General features: G+C 44.0%; 1 protein-coding gene and 1 long non-coding RNA gene across 2 annotated transcripts in view; both read right to left on the reverse strand.

Moving 5' to 3' along the window:
- Positions 1-18,525, reverse strand: part of abca2 (ATP-binding cassette, sub-family A (ABC1), member 2) — a 102,294-nt gene that overhangs the window by 50,211 nt on the left and 33,558 nt on the right. The window contains 6 exon segments of the mRNA XM_040046497.1: positions 779-952; positions 1,729-1,825; positions 3,865-4,032; positions 4,186-4,314; positions 5,447-5,606; positions 7,751-8,121. Of these exon segments, the coding sequence (XP_039902431.1) occupies positions 779-952; positions 1,729-1,825; positions 3,865-4,032; positions 4,186-4,314; positions 5,447-5,606; positions 7,751-8,121 (1,099 nt within the window).
- Positions 13,899-17,352, reverse strand: LOC120742968. The gene is made up of 2 exons (XR_005698006.1): positions 17,306-17,352; positions 13,899-16,813 (listed from the first exon to the last, which is right to left on the reverse strand). It is a non-coding gene; the product is annotated as an uncharacterized LOC120742968 (long non-coding RNA).

Consider the following 18,525-nt stretch of genomic DNA (forward strand, 5'->3'; position numbering starts at 1 on the left):
CACTTGTAGTGTGACCAGTTTTCATAGGAATGACATCCAATAAAAGTCTATTGTAATTTCATTCTATGCTATAGCCTGATGAGACCCATGAAGACACGAATTGGACCCCTCAGACTTCTACGAGCGGGAGCAGGCACCGCTCTCCTTTCTGGAGGAAGAGCTGAGGTGGAAGTCGTCTGACTAATAAACCCGTGAGTCCTGCATTTGGGTCCTGTCCTTCCATTCCCACACACGAGACCCTGAAAGTTTGATTTGTAGTCATTTTATAATGATCCAACCCTGTCAGAGCCTGTGACCTCTCCTGGCTAAACAGCCTTACACTGCGTTGTCTTCAGACACGTCTATCACTCTGATTTCATCATTCAATATTCTGTGTCAGTTGAGTGGCTTCCCTGCTTTCAGCAACTAAATAAAATATGATTTGTAGTTAGAAAAGGCTGCTGCTGCAGCGTTGTAAGCACGTTCCATCAATCCATCCCCTTCTGCTCATCCAGGTCAGGGTTGCAGGGGGCTTGAAACCCATCCCAGCTGCCACAGGGCAAGAGGCAGGGTACATCCTGGACAGGGTGCCAATCTGACACAAGGCCAGGTAAGCACGTTACCTTTACTTCATAAAAACAAATGAAACGGCACTGATATCAGTGTGTCACCCCTTGGGTCCTGTGCATAAAACCGTTGATCTACATACTGTTCAAAAACCACACAAGACTGAGAATTCTCATTCCAACCACAATCAAACCGTCAGCACTGGGGAAGTAAGTGAATTTCAGTTCCTTACCTTGGATCCAAACAAAGCCATACAGGAAATAGAATTTCCCCCCAGTGTTGGGGCCAGGGCGCCAGTAGGCCCTCCTGATTTCATTGGTCTTCTCTGTTAAGCTGGAATTTTGTCTGATTTTGTACATAACATGTGGTGGAAGGGAGCCATCTTTATTAGTCTGGAAAATCACACCTGGGGAAAGAAAACATTAGAATAGTAAAAGAAAATCTAATTTTGCATCAAAACTCTGATGTGGGCATTTGATATGCTTCATGTGATTATGAACGACTCTGAATAATATAGAAACAGAAACAGCTGCTCATCCCTGACAGGACTGTGAGGAATCCTGACTGATTGCTGGTTGATGGGTGAGCGCAGTGACATCCCCGCCTGTGATGTGAATGATGCAACCGTGAGTAGTAACGCCCCTAAACTGCAATTAGGAAATCAAGTGGTAATGTCATGTGTATCCACCAGGGGGAGCAGTGTGGGGCACACTCATATACGTTTTGAGAGCCTTCCCAGATGCCTTAGCGCCCACTCACATCCTGGGCCTTTTGACCTCAGAAATCACACGATTGGGTGGGGCCAGGCTTCGCAGTGGGTCCACAATGGTGATTGTGACCTACACTCGTTTTCACACCTTGGCTCATGTGATTAGGTAGAGAATCATTAGGGGGTCAGCGACCCTCATAATGGACAACTCTCACTACGGCAAATAATCTGGGAGCGATTGGTTTTAGAACTGAAGAAGCTTCAGTGGAATGAGATATGCCCAAAGGGAAGTCAGCTGACAGGAGTCAGCTGACCTCTAGCTGGAAGCAGTCTGAGGTCTGTGGGTACCCAAGTGACCTTTTTGCAAGCAAAGCACGAACAGGACATTGTGAAAATCTAGAGCATGTCCTCACTCCTGCACTTTAAATGCATTAGATACTATGATTACAGTCGGACATGCAAAGGCGACTCACTGGCAAACACAGAAACGTTGTCCCGGTAAGCCTGATTCAGGGTGTAGTTGACAATGCTGTCTTCATCAGGAAAGCCCTTGAAGACATCAACACTGACCTGGAAACACAAGTAACAGACACACACCTGGGTTTGCCACTTATCTGCACTTTAATTTTAATAACTGTACAGTGCTCTGTTTTGGTAACTATTGTCCATGATGTAAATATGTGAAGATTGTGTGTTTCTGTTCTGTGTCCTGTTCTGTTTGTATATGTGGGGGTTTTTTTGTTTTGTTTTTTGCTGCTGTTACAACCACATTTCCCCTTGTGGGACAATTAAAGTAATTATTCTATTCTATTCTATTCTATTCTACTCTACTCTAATCATGTTTCACTGCAGAAGGCTGTTGGTGTTTTAGCACCAAGATGAAACCATCATATGAGCTTATTAAAGTCTTTACATATTTACAGCACGCAGTAGGATCGTGTGCTGTTGTCTCTGTTTTCTCTACAAAGTCCAAAGACATTAAATAGAATGTAAAAACTTCTCAGTGTGATTTAATGCAATGACTTTGCAATTATCTGTGGATTCCTAATAACAATTTTAATAAAATATAAACACAAAGAGTCATCCATGACTGTTGTGACTGACACCGGAATCAAGCAAGCAAAAAAAAGTTAATTCACGTGAATATCACACCAGCGTACCAGTCGTGTTTTCATGTGTAATCCAAACATTTGAAATACTGGTACGTGATTAAACAGAAAAAGAAAGACGTAGCTAAAAGCTGATAGCAGTCACTTGTCTTATAATGACCCCACTCTGTAAGTAACATTAATAAAGAAAGATTATTTCTTTGTTGTTGTTGTTGTTGTGAAGCAGATAAAAATGAATGAATATTGTTGTCATTATTATTGCAGCCCTGCATTCAGGTTCGGCTCGCAGGAGCAGCAGTCTTTGCAGAGAAGCCCAGACTTCCCTCACCCTGACCACCTCTTCCAGCTTAGCCAGGGGGACACTGCATTGGTCAACTGACAGATATAATCTCTCCAGCATATCCTGGGTATGACCTGGTGCCTCATCCCAGTACGATATGCCTGAAACACCTCGACTAGGAGGCATCAAGTAGGACTCCTGATGTTGAGGAGCAGAGGCTTTACTCCAAGTCCCCCTCGGATGAACAAACATCTCACCTCATCTCTAAGGGAAGAACCCAGCCACCCTTTGAAAGAAACTAATTTCCACCACTTGTATCTGTGACCTCATGAACAAGACCCCAAGAGCCTCCATCACCTGCTAGGGCTAGATAATGTGTCCATAAAACTATGAACAAAACTGGTGACCAAGGGCAGAACTGGCACGGTTCAGCACTCACTGAGTCCTACTTATTGCCAACAATATGGTTCAAGCTCGCGCTGCAGTGGTAGAGGGAGCAAATGGCCCACAGCAACAGGCCAGACACCCCAGGGCTGACCCCGTGGGACGTGATGACAACTGTACAACTCCCACACACCCTCAAATAACCTCAGGAGGCTAAAGAGCTGGTTCTGTGTTCTGCGATCACTTTATATATTGCGAGTGGAACACTGCATCCCCCTCCTGAGTCGTTTGCCAGTTTGCCAGAATCATTTTGATGCTGACCAAAAGTCTTGTTTTATGTCCCCAAACTCCTCCCACACCCAAGTTTTTGCATCAGCAGTCCCATTGGCTAACGAAGCCAGGTAAGACTTTCTTCAACCTGATCACCTCCCATGTCCACCAGTTGGTTCTGGGATTATAGTATTTGGTCCAAACCTGTCCCAGCTCCATATTCATTCCCCGGGAGGCCCCTTCTTAAATCAGCTATTGTATTTTCCTTCTTAATGAGAACTCTTTTTCTCTTCTGAACTCAATATCCACACTATGCATAGTTATCCAGGATGCATAAGTGTTTTTATTTTTTTGCCTTTATTGGATAGCAATAGTAGAGATAGACAGAAAAGCTGAGCAAGAGGGGGAGGGAAGACATACATGGATCAGACTCAAACCTGGGCCGCTGCTTTCATGTGGTCATGTGGCTGAATTTATAGTACTGCTTTTTTATAAGGTCAAAAATAAGTTTTTGGAGTGATGCATTGTTTTATCTTTGTAAAATTTAAGATAAAAACTGTGCTGACCTTAGACATAAAGTGTGTCCAGCCACAGGCAGCATTGTCAATGGTGTCCAGCTGTTCTAGCAAGGTGGAGGTGTTGGGAAGACTGTAGTTTCCTTCCATCAGACTTTGCATTAGCTCAGTGTCTGTGCCATTTATCAACTCAGGGTGCTGCTGAAGATCTGAGAACAACTTGAGCAAAGAAAAACAAGATGAATGAAGCAGAAGCAGAGCACAATTAAAAGGCTCCTGACTCAAAATCTAATTCTAGAAAAAGATGGATGTAAATGTTCCAGCACAGACAGCACTGCAGCGTCATGTCAGTGGGATCTTTTGTAAATGTACCTGCTGCAGCCACACCAGGTGCTTGTGGAACTGGCCCTCCTCCAGGAAACTCCTGAGCTGGGAGGAGATATTGAGCCACACCCGGGTGTAATGTGTCACATTCCCAACAAATGCAAATGTCTCATTGGCCTTTAAAGAAAAAAGTGAACACATTAGTTTTTCATTACAATCTGTATGAATCTGTATAAACAAATATATGTATATCTATGAATAAAATGTCTTCTATTATATTTCTTCTTCTTCCAATACAGTAACACAGTTCTTACAGTAGTGGAGGGCACCGTGGTCTTAAACATCCTAAATATATTTACTCCCAGATCTGTGCTTGGACACAGCCCTGTCTCACTGGCCTTTTCAATTATGTTCTATGACGTCAAAAGGAGCTTGCAAAGAAAAGCGTCTGGACTTCTTTAAGTTGCTTGAAGACGTTTCACCTCTCATCCGAGAAGCTTCTTCAGTTCTAACGTCAAATGGTGGAGAGTCCCAGATTTAAACCCAGTGGGAGTTTCCCCCCACAGAGGGACAAAAGGACCCCCTGATGATCCTCTAATCACATGAGCCAAGGTGTGAAAGCGGGTGTGGGTCCCAATCAGCCAGGGTTTCGGGTGAGCTCATTGTGAAACCTGGCCCCACCTTATCATGTGATTGTCCCTCTGTGGGGGGAAACTCCCACTAGGTTTATATCTGGGACTCTCCACCATTTGACCTTAGAACTGAAGAAGCTTCTCGGATGAGAGGTGAAACGTCTTCAAGCAACTTAAAGAAGTCCAGACGCTTTTCTTTGCAAGCTCCTTTGACTACGACGACCTGGATGACTGAGAACCTTCACAGACATATGTTCTATGACAGGTGGACTCCAATCAAATTCTAAAAGCATTTCACAGACAACAGAGCACAGTCATATCCAAGTGCGTGATTAATAGTATGAATGCAAAATATCAGCCTTTTTTTCAACAATTCTAAAACAAGTGAATGGAAACATCTTTTGCTTTGTCATTATGGAGTGTTGCATAGATCATGTTGCACCAACACATTGAAAATGTTCTGAATGAACATTGTATCAGGTTAGGGTTAAAAATTAGATGGTGGTGATCTACATAATACTCATTCAGTCCGTTCTGCCTCCCAGTGTTTTGGAAGAAAACACACTAATAGCTTGGACAGTGTATTTTTGCTGGTTAAGACAAAAGCTTTGTTCATACTTGATTGATAATTTAAATCTTTTTGTACATATACACGAAAGAGAGTGCTGTTTACATGCCTTCTGAATCACTTTGTCCACCTGGGAGCCAATAGGAGAGTAGAGGATCTTGGGATTTGTAGTCATCAAGTGAACCAGTAGGCCCAAATTCCTTTGTTCTTTGCTGGTGAATCCCAGAGAGCTCATGTTTCCCTGCTTCAAAGCCTCCGGTTCAATTATCCTGCAACAAGATCTATGGTTAAGAGCACAGACTGTACTGCTAAGTAACATCCATCCATTTTCTTCCGCTTATCTGGGGCAGGGTCGCGGGGGCAGCAGCCTATGCAGAGAAGCCAAGACCTCCCTCTCCTCCACCACCTCCTCCCGCTTGTCTGGGGGAACACCAAGGCATTCCCAGCTAGCTGAGAGATATAATCTCTCCAGCACGTCCTGGGTCTGCCCCAGGGCATCATCCCAATGGGACATGCCCGGAACACCTCACCCAGGAGGCGTCCAGGCAGCGTCCTTGTCAGATGCCCGAACCACCTCAACTGACTCCTGTCGATGCAGAGGAGCTGCTCTACTCCGAGTCCCTCCCGGATGGCTGAACTGGATGCGTGCCTCATCTGATTCCCACTGCTTCACACTCGGCTGCAAACCGTTCCACTGCAAGCTGGAGGCCATCACTCAATGAAGCCAACAGAACCACATCATCCGTGAAAAGCAGAGATGAGATTCTGAGACCAATCAAGTGAAGCCCTACTATAACTAACAGTACTTTGTAATTTGATCTGTATCTTCTAGGTTATACACTACAGGTAAAAAGTTTGGACACACCTACTCATTTAATGTTTTTTCTTTATTTTTACTACCCTTCCTACATTGTAGATGCAAACTGAAGACATCAAATAGATGAAGCCAGATATATGGAAGCAAAGAAAAAATGATAAATAACTCTAAATATGTTTATATTTTAGATTCCACCATTTGTCTTGTTGACAGCGCTGCAAACCCTCGGCCTTCTCTCAGTGAGCTTCATGATGTAGTCACCTCACAGGTGTGCCTGTCAGGGTCCATTTGTTCATTTATTGCCTTCTTAATGCCACTGGGACCATCAGTTGTTTTGTGCAGAAGTCAGGTTGGGACACAGCTGACAGCCCTATTTGACAACTGTTAGAATTCATATTATGGCAAGAACCAATCAGCTGAGTAAAGAGAAACAACAGCCCATCATTACTTTAAGGACTGAAAGTCAGTCAGTCAAAAAGTTGCTAAAAATTTGAATGTGTCCCCAAGTGGAGTCGCAAAAATCATCAAGCGCTACGATGAAACTGGCTCACATGAGGACCGCTGCAGGAAAGGAAGACCAAGAGTCCCTCTGCTGCTGAGGATACTTTCAGCCCAGATAAATGCCACAGTGCAAAGCAGTAATCAAAGCAAAGGTTGGCTATTTAGAAGAATCTAAAATATAAAGCATGTTTTGAGATATTTCACACTTTTTTTGTTTACTACGTAAAGAACGGTATGCCGATAAAGTGCATGGACAGCAGAGTAGTTTGAAAATAATTTAAAAAAATTTATTATCATAGTATTTTGTGTTTTTAGCAATAATTACTTTGATTTACAACAATTATATCAGTTAGAGGTGGGGCAGCTGTAGCTCAGGAGATCCAGCAGGTCATCTACTAATGGGAAGGTTGGTGGTTTGATCCCTGGCTTCTCCAGTCTGCATGTTAAATATCTTTGGGCAAGATACTAACCCCAAGGTGCTCTCCCATGCATCCATCAGAGTATGAGTGTGTGTGAATGTTAGAAAGTGTTTAACCAGAAAAAAACTGAAAAAAGTGCTTGTATGAATGTGAGAATGTATAAAGACTTTGAGCGCTCAGATAAAGTCGAAAAGCGCTATATAAGAACCAGTCCATTTATCCTTTTAGAGCTCAGTTCATTTAATTCCACACAGTTGACTGTCTACAAGTCCTAGAAGTAATCCTCTTATTTCACTTTCACAAACAGTTAATTGACATTCTTGCTGATGTTGATATCCAGGTATTTTGGTATTTTAATTTCTTCCCATTTAAGCTGTTAACAATCTCTCTGTTCTCGTATTCTTGATGTGATTGGTATTTAATTTATGTGCTAGAACTTTATTATGTTGAGAAGCTGAGGAGGAGCTTTCTCATTGCATATGCTTTGTACTCTGACCATTGTTCATATAAAGATAAAACCTGTGGCTGCTTCTGTTTCTCTTCGGTTGGGTAGCTTTTTTGTAAAAATGAGTAGTCTAAACACGTGGGCACTTCTTTAAATGTATGTTCATATTACTTAAAACAACATGACAAAAGCATTCCTCATACAATTAAAGACAGTTTTTGTCATACCCACCTGTTATTCCCACACAGAATGGGCTGCAGTCCAGCCCATAACTGTACAAATGCTGAAAACTGAGAATGAGGATTCTCCGTTTCCTTCTTCCCTTTCCCACTTCCTGCTCCTCCACCTTCCTCTCCTCCTTCATCACCCTCTATGGGAATGTCAGTTGTGTTGGGGCCCCATGTGGTGGCATTGAGAGGCCATGTTGTGTTTGCTGGCGATGCTGGAGTTCGACCAGCACAGGCCCCTTTGGGCAGCAGGCGAGCCAGACTAGAAAGCAGGTCCACATCCTTCAGAAGCCTCTCTACATCAGCCAGTTCCTTCAACAGAGCCCCAACGTTAGACTGAGAGAGAAGAGCCGAAGAGCTGGGCTGCAGGTGAAGCTGGATGGGAAGAAAGGAGGAAATGGGCAAATTACATGATGGCTACAGCAGACATATGAAAAAGGACCCTGTTTTCAAATGTCAGTGCACATTTTTACTCAAACTAAAGACTGAAGCTGCCTGAAAACACAACTGCAATCTGCTCCAGACCCCCTGCTGATGTAGATGAATAACTGAATTCATGAATTTAATTCTCCCTGTGCTGTCACTATACCTGAACTGAAAACATTTTGAAAGTTTCACATCAGTTGGTGGTTCGGCAGGAGGTGAAAGGGTGGCGATGCAGATTTTATGCAGTTGGGTTGATGCCATGTGATCTAACCAGAAATGCTGTTATGTGACCAATTAATGTTTGGATTATGAGTGTGGAGCCAGAGATGCCGAAGAACTAGAGGTGCAAGAGGTGCTTCAAACAGATGACCTGATTTGTCCAACATCTTTACCAGAAAGAGCGACAGAGTCTTACAGAGCTGTCTGCAGCTTCTCTCCTTCCCTTATCCCTCCAAAATCCCCTTAAAGACTATGTCTACTCCCAAATCACCAAAAATCATGAAAAAATGATTTAAACACAAAGAAATCACAAAGAAAGAACAATACAGTATCCACGACTGCACCAAAGAGTAAAACAGTGAAATCTGGATTACTATTTGGTCTCCCGTTGAAGTCCCTGTTGGTACATAAATTAACAATTGATCAATAAACTGATTTAGTCTGCCTCACAGAAACCTGGTTTCAACATAATGTTAATTTAGATGAATGAATGTCCCTCAGTCATAGTAATCATCAGAATCCTCGAAGTACAGGCCAAAAGAGGGTTTGGCATCAATCGTCCACTCAAGCTTATTAACCAAAGACCCAGACAGACTTTTAATTCATTGGAAAGCCTGATGGTTAGTCTCGTCCACCCCAGCTGTAAAACTCAGAAACCAGTCTTATTTATTATCATCTATTGTCCACCTGGGCCTTACACTGAGTTTCTGTCTGATTTCTGGGACTTTTTATCTGACTTAGTGCTCAGCTCAGATAAAATAATTATTGTGGGTGATTTTAACATCCATTCACTAGCTGGGCCCATGTCCTCATTTTAGGTTTGGCAGTATTTTAGCAGGTAAAGGTGATGCTTGGACATTAATTGAGCTGCGGTTTGGGGAAGGCCTCGAAGGGGACTGGCGACGGCTCCCGGGCCTGGCAGATCCCCGTGCTATAAATAGGAAGAAGTTAAAGAATTGAGAACAAGGAGGGAGGAAGGGTGGGTCACGTAAACGAGAATGAACAGCTTGCAGAACTGAGGGAACCTATATGGTAAATGGCCTGTATTTGTATAGCGCTTTTCTAGTCCCTAAGGATCTCAAAGCGCTTTACACGTTCAGTCATCCACCCATTCACACACACATTCATACACTGTTGAACTCTTGAGCCACGATCGCCCCCTATATATAGATGACATCCAGAAGGAGCGTGTTTGGAGGCGTGGTCCCGCTCCTGAAATTCCAATACATAATCTCCAATTCACTAGCTGGACCCACGTCCTCATTTTCGGATTGACAGCATTTTAGTAGGTAAAGGTGGGGAGAGAGAAGGAGAAGAGGACAAAGACGATCGCATGGAGAGCGAACGTTGCTCCGTTGTGTGGAGAGGATGAGCTTGGACAATTCAGAAGGAATGGCAGGAGAAGAGATCAAAGGAAGTTGCAAACAACGGAAATCTTAATGGATGAATGAGGGGAACCCTCGATCGGGTAGCGACGTGGCTCAACTTTGAGCTGAAGCTCTGACAGAGAAGAATGCTGGATTTGAGATTTGAGGTAGGGCTCGGCGCCTCAAAAAGCTTGTCTTTGAGTAGAAGATGGAGAGGGGGTGCTTAGCTGGTTAATTACTTCAGATAAGGTAGCAATAACGCCTCAGCTGATTTCTGAATTAACAGAAGTGACAGCACCAGCTTGGGGAGAGTTGATGAATTGAAAGACTGATTAGAGGAAAATAATCTCTGCTATAATAACGTCAAAATCGTCCGAGAGCAGAGTGCGAGTCCACTGGACTTCATGGGAGATGATAAGTCGTTCAGACGCAGTCAGAACCGTGAGTCGACTTAGAGAGCGGTCTCAAATGATTGTGTTGAGGGTGGATGCCTGATGATGCTGGTGAAAGCACATGAGAAGTGAAGGCACGCTATGAAGAATTATACGCATGACGCAGTTTGGATGTCTTAAAAGGAGCGATAGAGGACAGAACCTGCCATCTCGATGCCACAAAGGTTCACCTTTGTTTTGCAAAGGCAGGAAAGATGGCAGCGAAACTGGTATCTCGGTGCCGGAGGCATGCTGTTGCATTTGCGAATGAGGGATAAAGAGAGAACCTGTCATCTTAGTGCCAGAGGGGTTTTACTGCTGCTTTGGAATAACGGATGCTGAGAAACTAGCAACGTGGTGGAAGAAGATTGCTGCTGCGATTACGAATGATGGATATAGAAGGAACCACCTAGAAGGATTCTCTGCTGCTTTAGCCCTGATGGATGGACAGGAACTGGCAACTCAGGGGTAAGAAGCTTGTCACTGCGGTTTGCACATGGCAGATATAGCAAGACCCTGACACCACTGTGCTAGAAGGGTTTGCTGCTGCTTGCAATGATAGAAGTGGAGAAACTGGCAGTTCGGTAGTAGGGACGCTAGATGCTGCATGCAAATGGGGGATGAAGGAAAACCTGGCATCCCGGTGCCTTTTTATTTATTTGTCTATGCAGACAACTGCCAACTGCCGAAGCTGCTGCTGCTTTCACGAATGAGGGATAAAGGAACCTGGCCGGTGCCGACGTTTGCTACGGAGTTTAGCCAAGGATGGAAGAGGCTGGGAACCTGGCAACTCTGTGCCCTTTTATTTTTTTCCTTAACTATGCAAACTGGCAACCTGATGGTCGAAAAGCTTGCTGCTGCTTTTGCGAATGAAGGAGAAAGGTACCTGGCAACCTGGTGCCGAGGTTAGGTGGAGAATTTGCAAGGGGGGGGGGGGTGTTTGCTGAGCACCTGGCAACTCGGTGCCAGCGTTTGCTGCAGAGTTTAGCCGAGGAGGGATGAGAGGCTGGGAACCTGGAAACTCGGTGCCGACGTTTGCTGCAGAGTTTGTTTTTTTGTTTTGTGTGTCGTCTTTCCTGAGAAACTGGCAGTTCGGTGGTAGGGAGCTTGCTGCTGCGTTTGCGAATGGAGGATAGGGTTATGCATAAGCATTTAGCGTAAGGAGGGATGGAAACACCACGATGATGGAGAACAGTAGAGTATGGAGCTAGCGACAGATTTCCAGCTTGCATTAAATGGTGTTAGTAGGATGGAGAACAGAGCTGAACTTCTCCCTGCTACCTGGCGCTGGCCGGTGGGTGGAGCTACGAAGTACGCTGTAGCTTTTGCTGTTAGAGCTGCGATTTGTTTGGAAGCGTGGGTTTGGCGCTGACGGCTAACTCGCCCGGGCTGTGACCCGTTTCGGAGCAACGTGAGAGGAGCTGTGAGTTCTGCTGCCGGGCGGCCTCGCTGGTTTTCGCTGAAGTGGCGGGCGGCCGGAGTTACTTCATGACTGGATTTAGTGAAGATAAACCGACTGGATGGATGGACGTAGAGAAAACTGCTAGAAGGTTGTCAGGATTCGGTTTTTTGGAAGCGCCGCTGTGACGTTTGGTGTGTTTCTGGGATTGCCGGAGGAAAAGCGATGGATGCAGAGCTTGAGTAGTTGTTCGTCTGACGCGCTGACGGACGAGATGGTGATTGTAAAACTACGTTACTCCTGAGAGATGAGCTGTGTTTAAAGGTATTTGCCGAGAATGGACCCTGTTTGCACGTAAACGAGAATGAACAGTTTGCAGAACTGGGGGGAACCTATATAGATGACAACCGGAAGGAGCATGTTTGGAGGCGTGGTCCCGCTCCTGAAATTCCGATACATAATCTCCAATGTAATGACAGCCTCAACATGGCATTTAATGTGTTCTTAGATTCTATTGGCTTCTCTGAAAATGTAAAAGGACCCACCCACCACTTTAATCACAATAGAGATCTTGTTCTGACATAGAAACTGAATATTTAACAACATTCCCTAATGTCCTTCTTTTCTCTGATCACTTCTTAATAAATTAACAATATGAGATTACACACCATTGAGAACAGATATTCTCACAGTAGACGTCTTTCTGAAAGTGCTGTAACTAACTAAAGGGTATAATTCTCCACTGTTATCATCTTGTACCAATGCAGTGCTACTGCAGGCAGGAATGATTTCCTGTGTTGTTAAATCTGCATTTGGGTAATCCCAGCCTCTTACTGAGCGTGCTCCTGCGACTGGCCAGCACGTCATTGAGTAGGTGGGAGGTATTTTCCAGCATTGTCCTTATCTTGGACAACATTTGCCTCTCCCACGCCACCTTAAGGCAGTCCAGCTCCATCCCCACAACATTACTGGCCTTGCGGACCAGTTTGAGTCCGTTGGCATCTGCGACCCTCAACCTGAAGCTCCATCATGCAACCTCACGAAGGATAGCATGGCCACAATAGACTCATAGAAAATCCCGAGCATTTTCCAACAGATGTTTAAAAGACCTCAGCTGCCTAAGAAAATAAAGACGACGCTTGCCCTTCCTGTAGAGTGCATTGGTGTTTATTATCTATGTGTACTCCAAAAATGTAAAAGGTTTCCCCATATGGAAAAGATATATATAAATCTTATAAAGTTTTTATCTGTCTTGTATGAAACTTGTATGAAAAGCATACAAGAGTGAAAACACATATAAGATCCCTTGAAAAATTATATAATGAAACTTGTATGTTTTGTATACTTACTAAAAACATATATGATTTACTCATGAAAGTGGCCACTTTCATGAGTAAATCATATATGTTTTTACTATTTCTTTTCCATATGGGACATTATACATGCTTCCCCTTGGCAGTATCATTAGAAGGCATAGCACACATTTCACTGCTGTGCAGATGATACCCAAATTTATCTATCCACAAAGTCAATTAACACACACCAATTAGTTAATCTAGAAGACATAAAGACCAGGATGACCTCTAATTTTCTCAAATTTACACGAAACTGAAGTTACTATAAATCTTAGAAATATAATATCTAACCAGATTCTTACTCTGGATGGCATTACCTTGTCCTCCAGTAACACTGAGAGGGACCTTGGAGTCATTTTTGACCAGGACATGTCCTTCAACGCACATATTAAACAAATATGTAAGACTGCTTTCTTCCATTTGTGCAACATCTCTAAAGTTAGAAATATCCTGTCTCAGAGTGACGCTGAAAAACTAGTTCATGCATTTATTACTTCCAGGCTGGACGACTGTAATTCATTATTATCAGGAAGTCCTAAAAACTCACTGAAAAGCCTTCAGCTGATCCAAAATGCTGCAGCAAGAGTACTGACAGGGACTAGAAAGAGAGAGCAGATTTCTCCTGTTTTGGCTTCCTGTTAAATCCAGAATTCAAAATCCTGCTCCTCACATACAAGGTCTTAAATAATCAGGCCCCATCTTCTCTTAATGACCTTGTAGTACCATATCACCCTATTAGAGCACTTCGCTCTCGCTCTGCAGGCCTACTTGTTGTTCCTAGAGTATTTAAAAGTAGAATGGGAGGCAGAGCCTTCAGTTTTCAGGCCCCTCTTCTGTGGAACCAGCTTCCAGTTTGGATTCAGGAGACAGACACTATCTCTACTTTCAAGATTAGGCTTCAAACTGAGTTTTTCCTTTTCAGTCACCTTTTCCACTCACCTTTTCCACTCACTACCACTCACAGTGTTAACAGACCTCTCTGCAGGAGTCCTGACTTAAGCTGAAGATTGTTGATGCTTCCACAGATCACTCTAGAGCAGTCCTGGCCCGAGGAGACCATGGAAAAGAACATCCAGTCCTATATCTTGGCCGGAACCCACATGACACAATGTATTCCACTGTGAAGAACGAAGCCTTGGCCATTAAGTGGGCACTGGAGAAACTCCAATATTATTTGTGTAGATAGGAATTTGATCTGGAAACTGACCACCAAGCAGCCACTTGGATCAATTCGAACAGAATTACAACAGCTGCCTGTTACAATGGTAACTCTCACATCAGCCTTTTAGGTTCACCATCAGCAAGTGTAATATAGTGGCAGATTACCTCTTACCAAGATTACCAATCTTGACATAATGAGGCCAGGAAGGGGACGACTTTGACTGTAGACATGGATGTGGGCTTGCACACAGGCATCCAGATATTCCACACACATGTGGATGGATGTCTCAAGGCCAAACAGTCAAACAAAAGGGAAGGGTGACCACTGACTTCACTATTTAGCAGCACAGGTGCAGTCAGCATTTATTCTCGATTACCTCTCACTAAAATCACTGTGCGCAGTCTCCCCGCTGTCTTCAATGCCGGATAGGTAAGACAAGGCATGGACCTCCTGGTATTAACCAGTGGGTTTGCGAACACTTGGGGTCACGTGAGCTCCATTATTCTGGGTTTATTTTTTTCCTTATAACGAGCCTGTTTAAGTTGCCTGTTGCTCATATGGATAGCGAGAGATCTTCTGGTGACAATGATAACAATCTGTCAAATGATTAATGAACTCACCTCAACCATAGAGAGAAGATGAAGAAACTACACTGAACCAGGTGCAGGAGCTTTTAGTAGTTAAACAGAGAAACTGACCAACTGAAACAACATTCGGAAGAAGAAGCAGCCCAACATGTTGGCAATAATAACCAATCTGATTGTTCCTTCAAAAAGTAGCACAAGCAGATAACAAAAATGACTCAACAATGATCATTACAGCAGGTTTATATTCAACCAAAGACAAATGTAAAGTCTTTGCGCTTCTACAAATTAAGGAATGATTCAACACTAACTTTGACTTCAATGCATGTTTATTTAAATTTTTGAACATTGTCATTGTTTAATAGCTTTTAGTTGCTTTTTCTTTCCTTTGACTAGATGGTAAATTTGTTAATATTTCTAGCTGATTAGGAGACTTATTGCATTTCAAATGCATGTCCAAAGGCTGCTAGACAATTATGAAGCGTAGACTATAATAGACATGCTTACCATCTGACAGCACTGTGGGTGGCAGAGAACCACACAGCACTGTTACAACTGTCTTTCGCAAGGCCGACTTTCAGAAACTCTTTGTGTAAGTAACAAAGTCTGTTCTGTAGTCGTGTGCCTCTTTGACTCACATTCAGGCATCAACTGGTCTTTCTGCAAACTGGACCCACACAACCTCACGCTGACCTCGATGACAGAGCTGCTAGTCCACATTCACACTCCTGGACAGTGAAAAAAACTTGTAGCAGCAGCTTGGGTCTTCATGGTTCCCAGAGAATTACAAACTAAAGAAAAGGACCCAGACAAAAATCAAATCAAACCGTACAGTTGCAAGAGTCCACACCCACGCTTAGTATGACTAATAAAAAACTTATATCTGCCAGTTAAACGTGCCGTTCAGATCACAGTCTAAATACAAGTAGTACTACCAATCCACAATAGCAAGTTATAGAGATTTAATCATCCAAAATGTAAATATTTAAATAAGGTTTAATTCTCCCTAGCCTCAGGATAAAGCAAAATTAATTAAAGCATCCTCCATTTGATTGAAATAATTCCAATTTGCATAAACTGAGACTGAAGCCCAAAATACTTGTCACACATGATAAAATAGAAATTAATTAACAGACATCTATTATTTTATACGTATGGCATTTAAATATGGCATTGAGCTTAGTACCTTAATATTGAATATATATAAATATATAATTTGTATAAAAAAATACACTTTCAGCAGGTTTTTATTCAGATTACATGAAATCACAGGTACCAGAATAAAACCTTAAAACACATCAATTAAAAGGAGGAGGCAGAGGCCAGCCCAAGATACATGAGCAAAGGTGCTAGTTATGGGGGTCACACATGCACACTTATATGTGGAACCAGTTATATACGATCGGAGACTTTAATTATCTTCAGACGTTACATCCATTTAAGAGCTCTGCAGTACATGCAGTACCAGTACTGGTTTCTAAAATCTTTAGACGTAGTGAGTGAAGAATGTGGTTTAGGTCGTCTCCAGTTCCTGCCATACAGTTACTTCCTTTGCTTTTGGGTACTTGATTGGCTGACTCTATCAGGTCCTAATGATAAAATGACTAAAATCAAAATGTTGGACTTCCTGTTATGTTACTATTTTTCACCATAGCTGACATGTTTAGGTCCTCACAAAGGTCAGACATTTCCCTGACTAATATTAAACCGGCCGGATACAATGAGGTGCTTGCACGTTTAGGTGCAATGGAGAATACTCACTATTGCATGTCTTGCTGATCTATATCGTGTTGAAGCACCAACTAAAATTTCACCTACATGGGATGATGATTACCCAGTTGCCAGTATTGGTAGCCGGGAATCGGTCCGCCAGGACCTCCGCTCCTGGCCGCTGCCCGACTCACATTGCACCCGACCCCTACAGTGCCTCCTGCAGGTGGTGGGTCTGCAGGAAGATGGGCCTATGTCCCTTTTTCGGGCACAGCCCACCAGACGCTTGCCCTCGGGCACCCTCTCCGGGCCTGGCTCCAGGGCTGTGCCCCGGTAACCCTATTCCGGGCAGGGTGAACTGTTCCCTCGATGGTCTTTTCATAGGGGTCTTCTGAATTACTCTTTGTCTGGTCCCTCACCCATGGGAGACCCTACCAGGGGGCAAAAGCCCCCAGACAACATAGCCCCTGGGATCCCTGGGACACACAAACCCCTCCACCACGATAAGGTAGCGATTCGCGGAGGGGGGAGCGGGAGATCGACAGATGGATTGGTGCAGCGGCTGCAGTGACAGTACCGGTCCGTCGTGGTGAAGAGGGAGCTGAGTGTAAAAGCAAATCTCTCAATTTACCAGTCGATCTGCGCCCCTACCCTCACCTATGGTCACGAGCTGTGGGTAGTGACCGAAAGAATGAGATCGTGGATACAAGCGGCAGAAATGAGCTTCCTCCGAAGGGTGGCTGGCCTCTCCCTTAGAGATAGGGTGAGAAGTTCAGCCATCCAGGAGAGGCTCAGAGTAGAGGAGCTGCTGCTCCACACCGAAAGGAGCCAGCTGAGGTGGTTCAGGCATCTGACAAGGATGCACCCTGGGCGCCTCCTGAGCGAGGTGTTCCGGGCATGTCCCACTGGGAGGAGGCCCCGGGGCAGACCCAGGACACGCTGGAGAGATTATATCTCTCGGCTGGCCTGGGAACGCCTTGGTGTTCCCCCAGATAAACTGGAGGAGGTGGCTGGGGAGAGGGAGGTCTGGGCTTCTCTGCTTGGGCTGCTGCCCCCGCGACCCGGCCTCGGATAAGCGGAAGAAAATGGACAGATGGATGGATGGATGGGATGATGATTATAATCTACTGCATATTTTCTGTTGCCACTAGGTGGCGCCATAATAGTGACCAATATTAGATGTCTGACAGTTTGGACTCAAGCATGCCCAGTTTTTGACAGACTTGACAATTGAGAAACCAGTTTCTGTCACCACTATGTGGTGCTGTGACTATTGTTAAAAGCTAACATAGTACTGGGTTCAGGGATGGACCCATATGACAGGTTTGGTCCAGATGGATGATGTATGTGAAACTGAGCAAATATAGTTCAAAAAGTTCAAAAAAAGCATCCTGTAGTCTCAGTATGTGAAACCTGTAAAATATGAACATTTTCTCTGTTACTGAAGCATGTGCACACACGGTCATGACTTTAGAACGTTGATTCATTCCATAAAATAATAATAATCCACGGAGCAGACACAATAACGCCTCTGCACTTTGTGCTGAAGACCTAAAACTGAATGAAGCAGACAGAATAGGGGTTTCGCACTAAATGGATCAGATACAATAGGGCTCTTGCAATTTCAGTGCTCGGGCACCAACTATTAGACTACCACAGGTAGGGATGGGAGTCGAGAGCGAATTCTTGTAGAATACCGGTCCCTAGAAGTCCAGTTCCTTGGAATTGTTAGTCTGCCTTATCAATGATTCCCCTTATCAGTTCGTGCACTCCTTCTACAATCAGCTAATATCAGTTCGTGTGTCAGACGAGGAAAACAGAGGCGCAGTCTACAGAGTGCATATAGAAATATAGTTTTATTGCACCAAAGGACGACAGCATGATGGTAAAGTGGAAAACTGCATCCAGGACATAAACAACCGCATTATGTTGCTAACACAACTTTGGTTCTTTGCAAGCTTCTGCACAGACAGCATGCTAATGCTAAGCTAGCCAAGAGCCCAGAGTGAAAGCTAAGTGAATGCCGACCCCAGCAGCCAGACCCTGAACTTCAACAGGTAACAAGCTGATGAGCAGTTAGGCTGCAAACTCCCGTTCTACCTGTTCATGTTTCTAAAGCAGAAAGA

This window comes from Simochromis diagramma, unplaced genomic scaffold (assembly GCF_900408965.1).
Source record: "Simochromis diagramma unplaced genomic scaffold, fSimDia1.1 OVJJ01000005.1, whole genome shotgun sequence".
Classification (NCBI taxonomy): Eukaryota; Metazoa; Chordata; class Actinopteri; order Cichliformes; family Cichlidae; genus Simochromis; species Simochromis diagramma.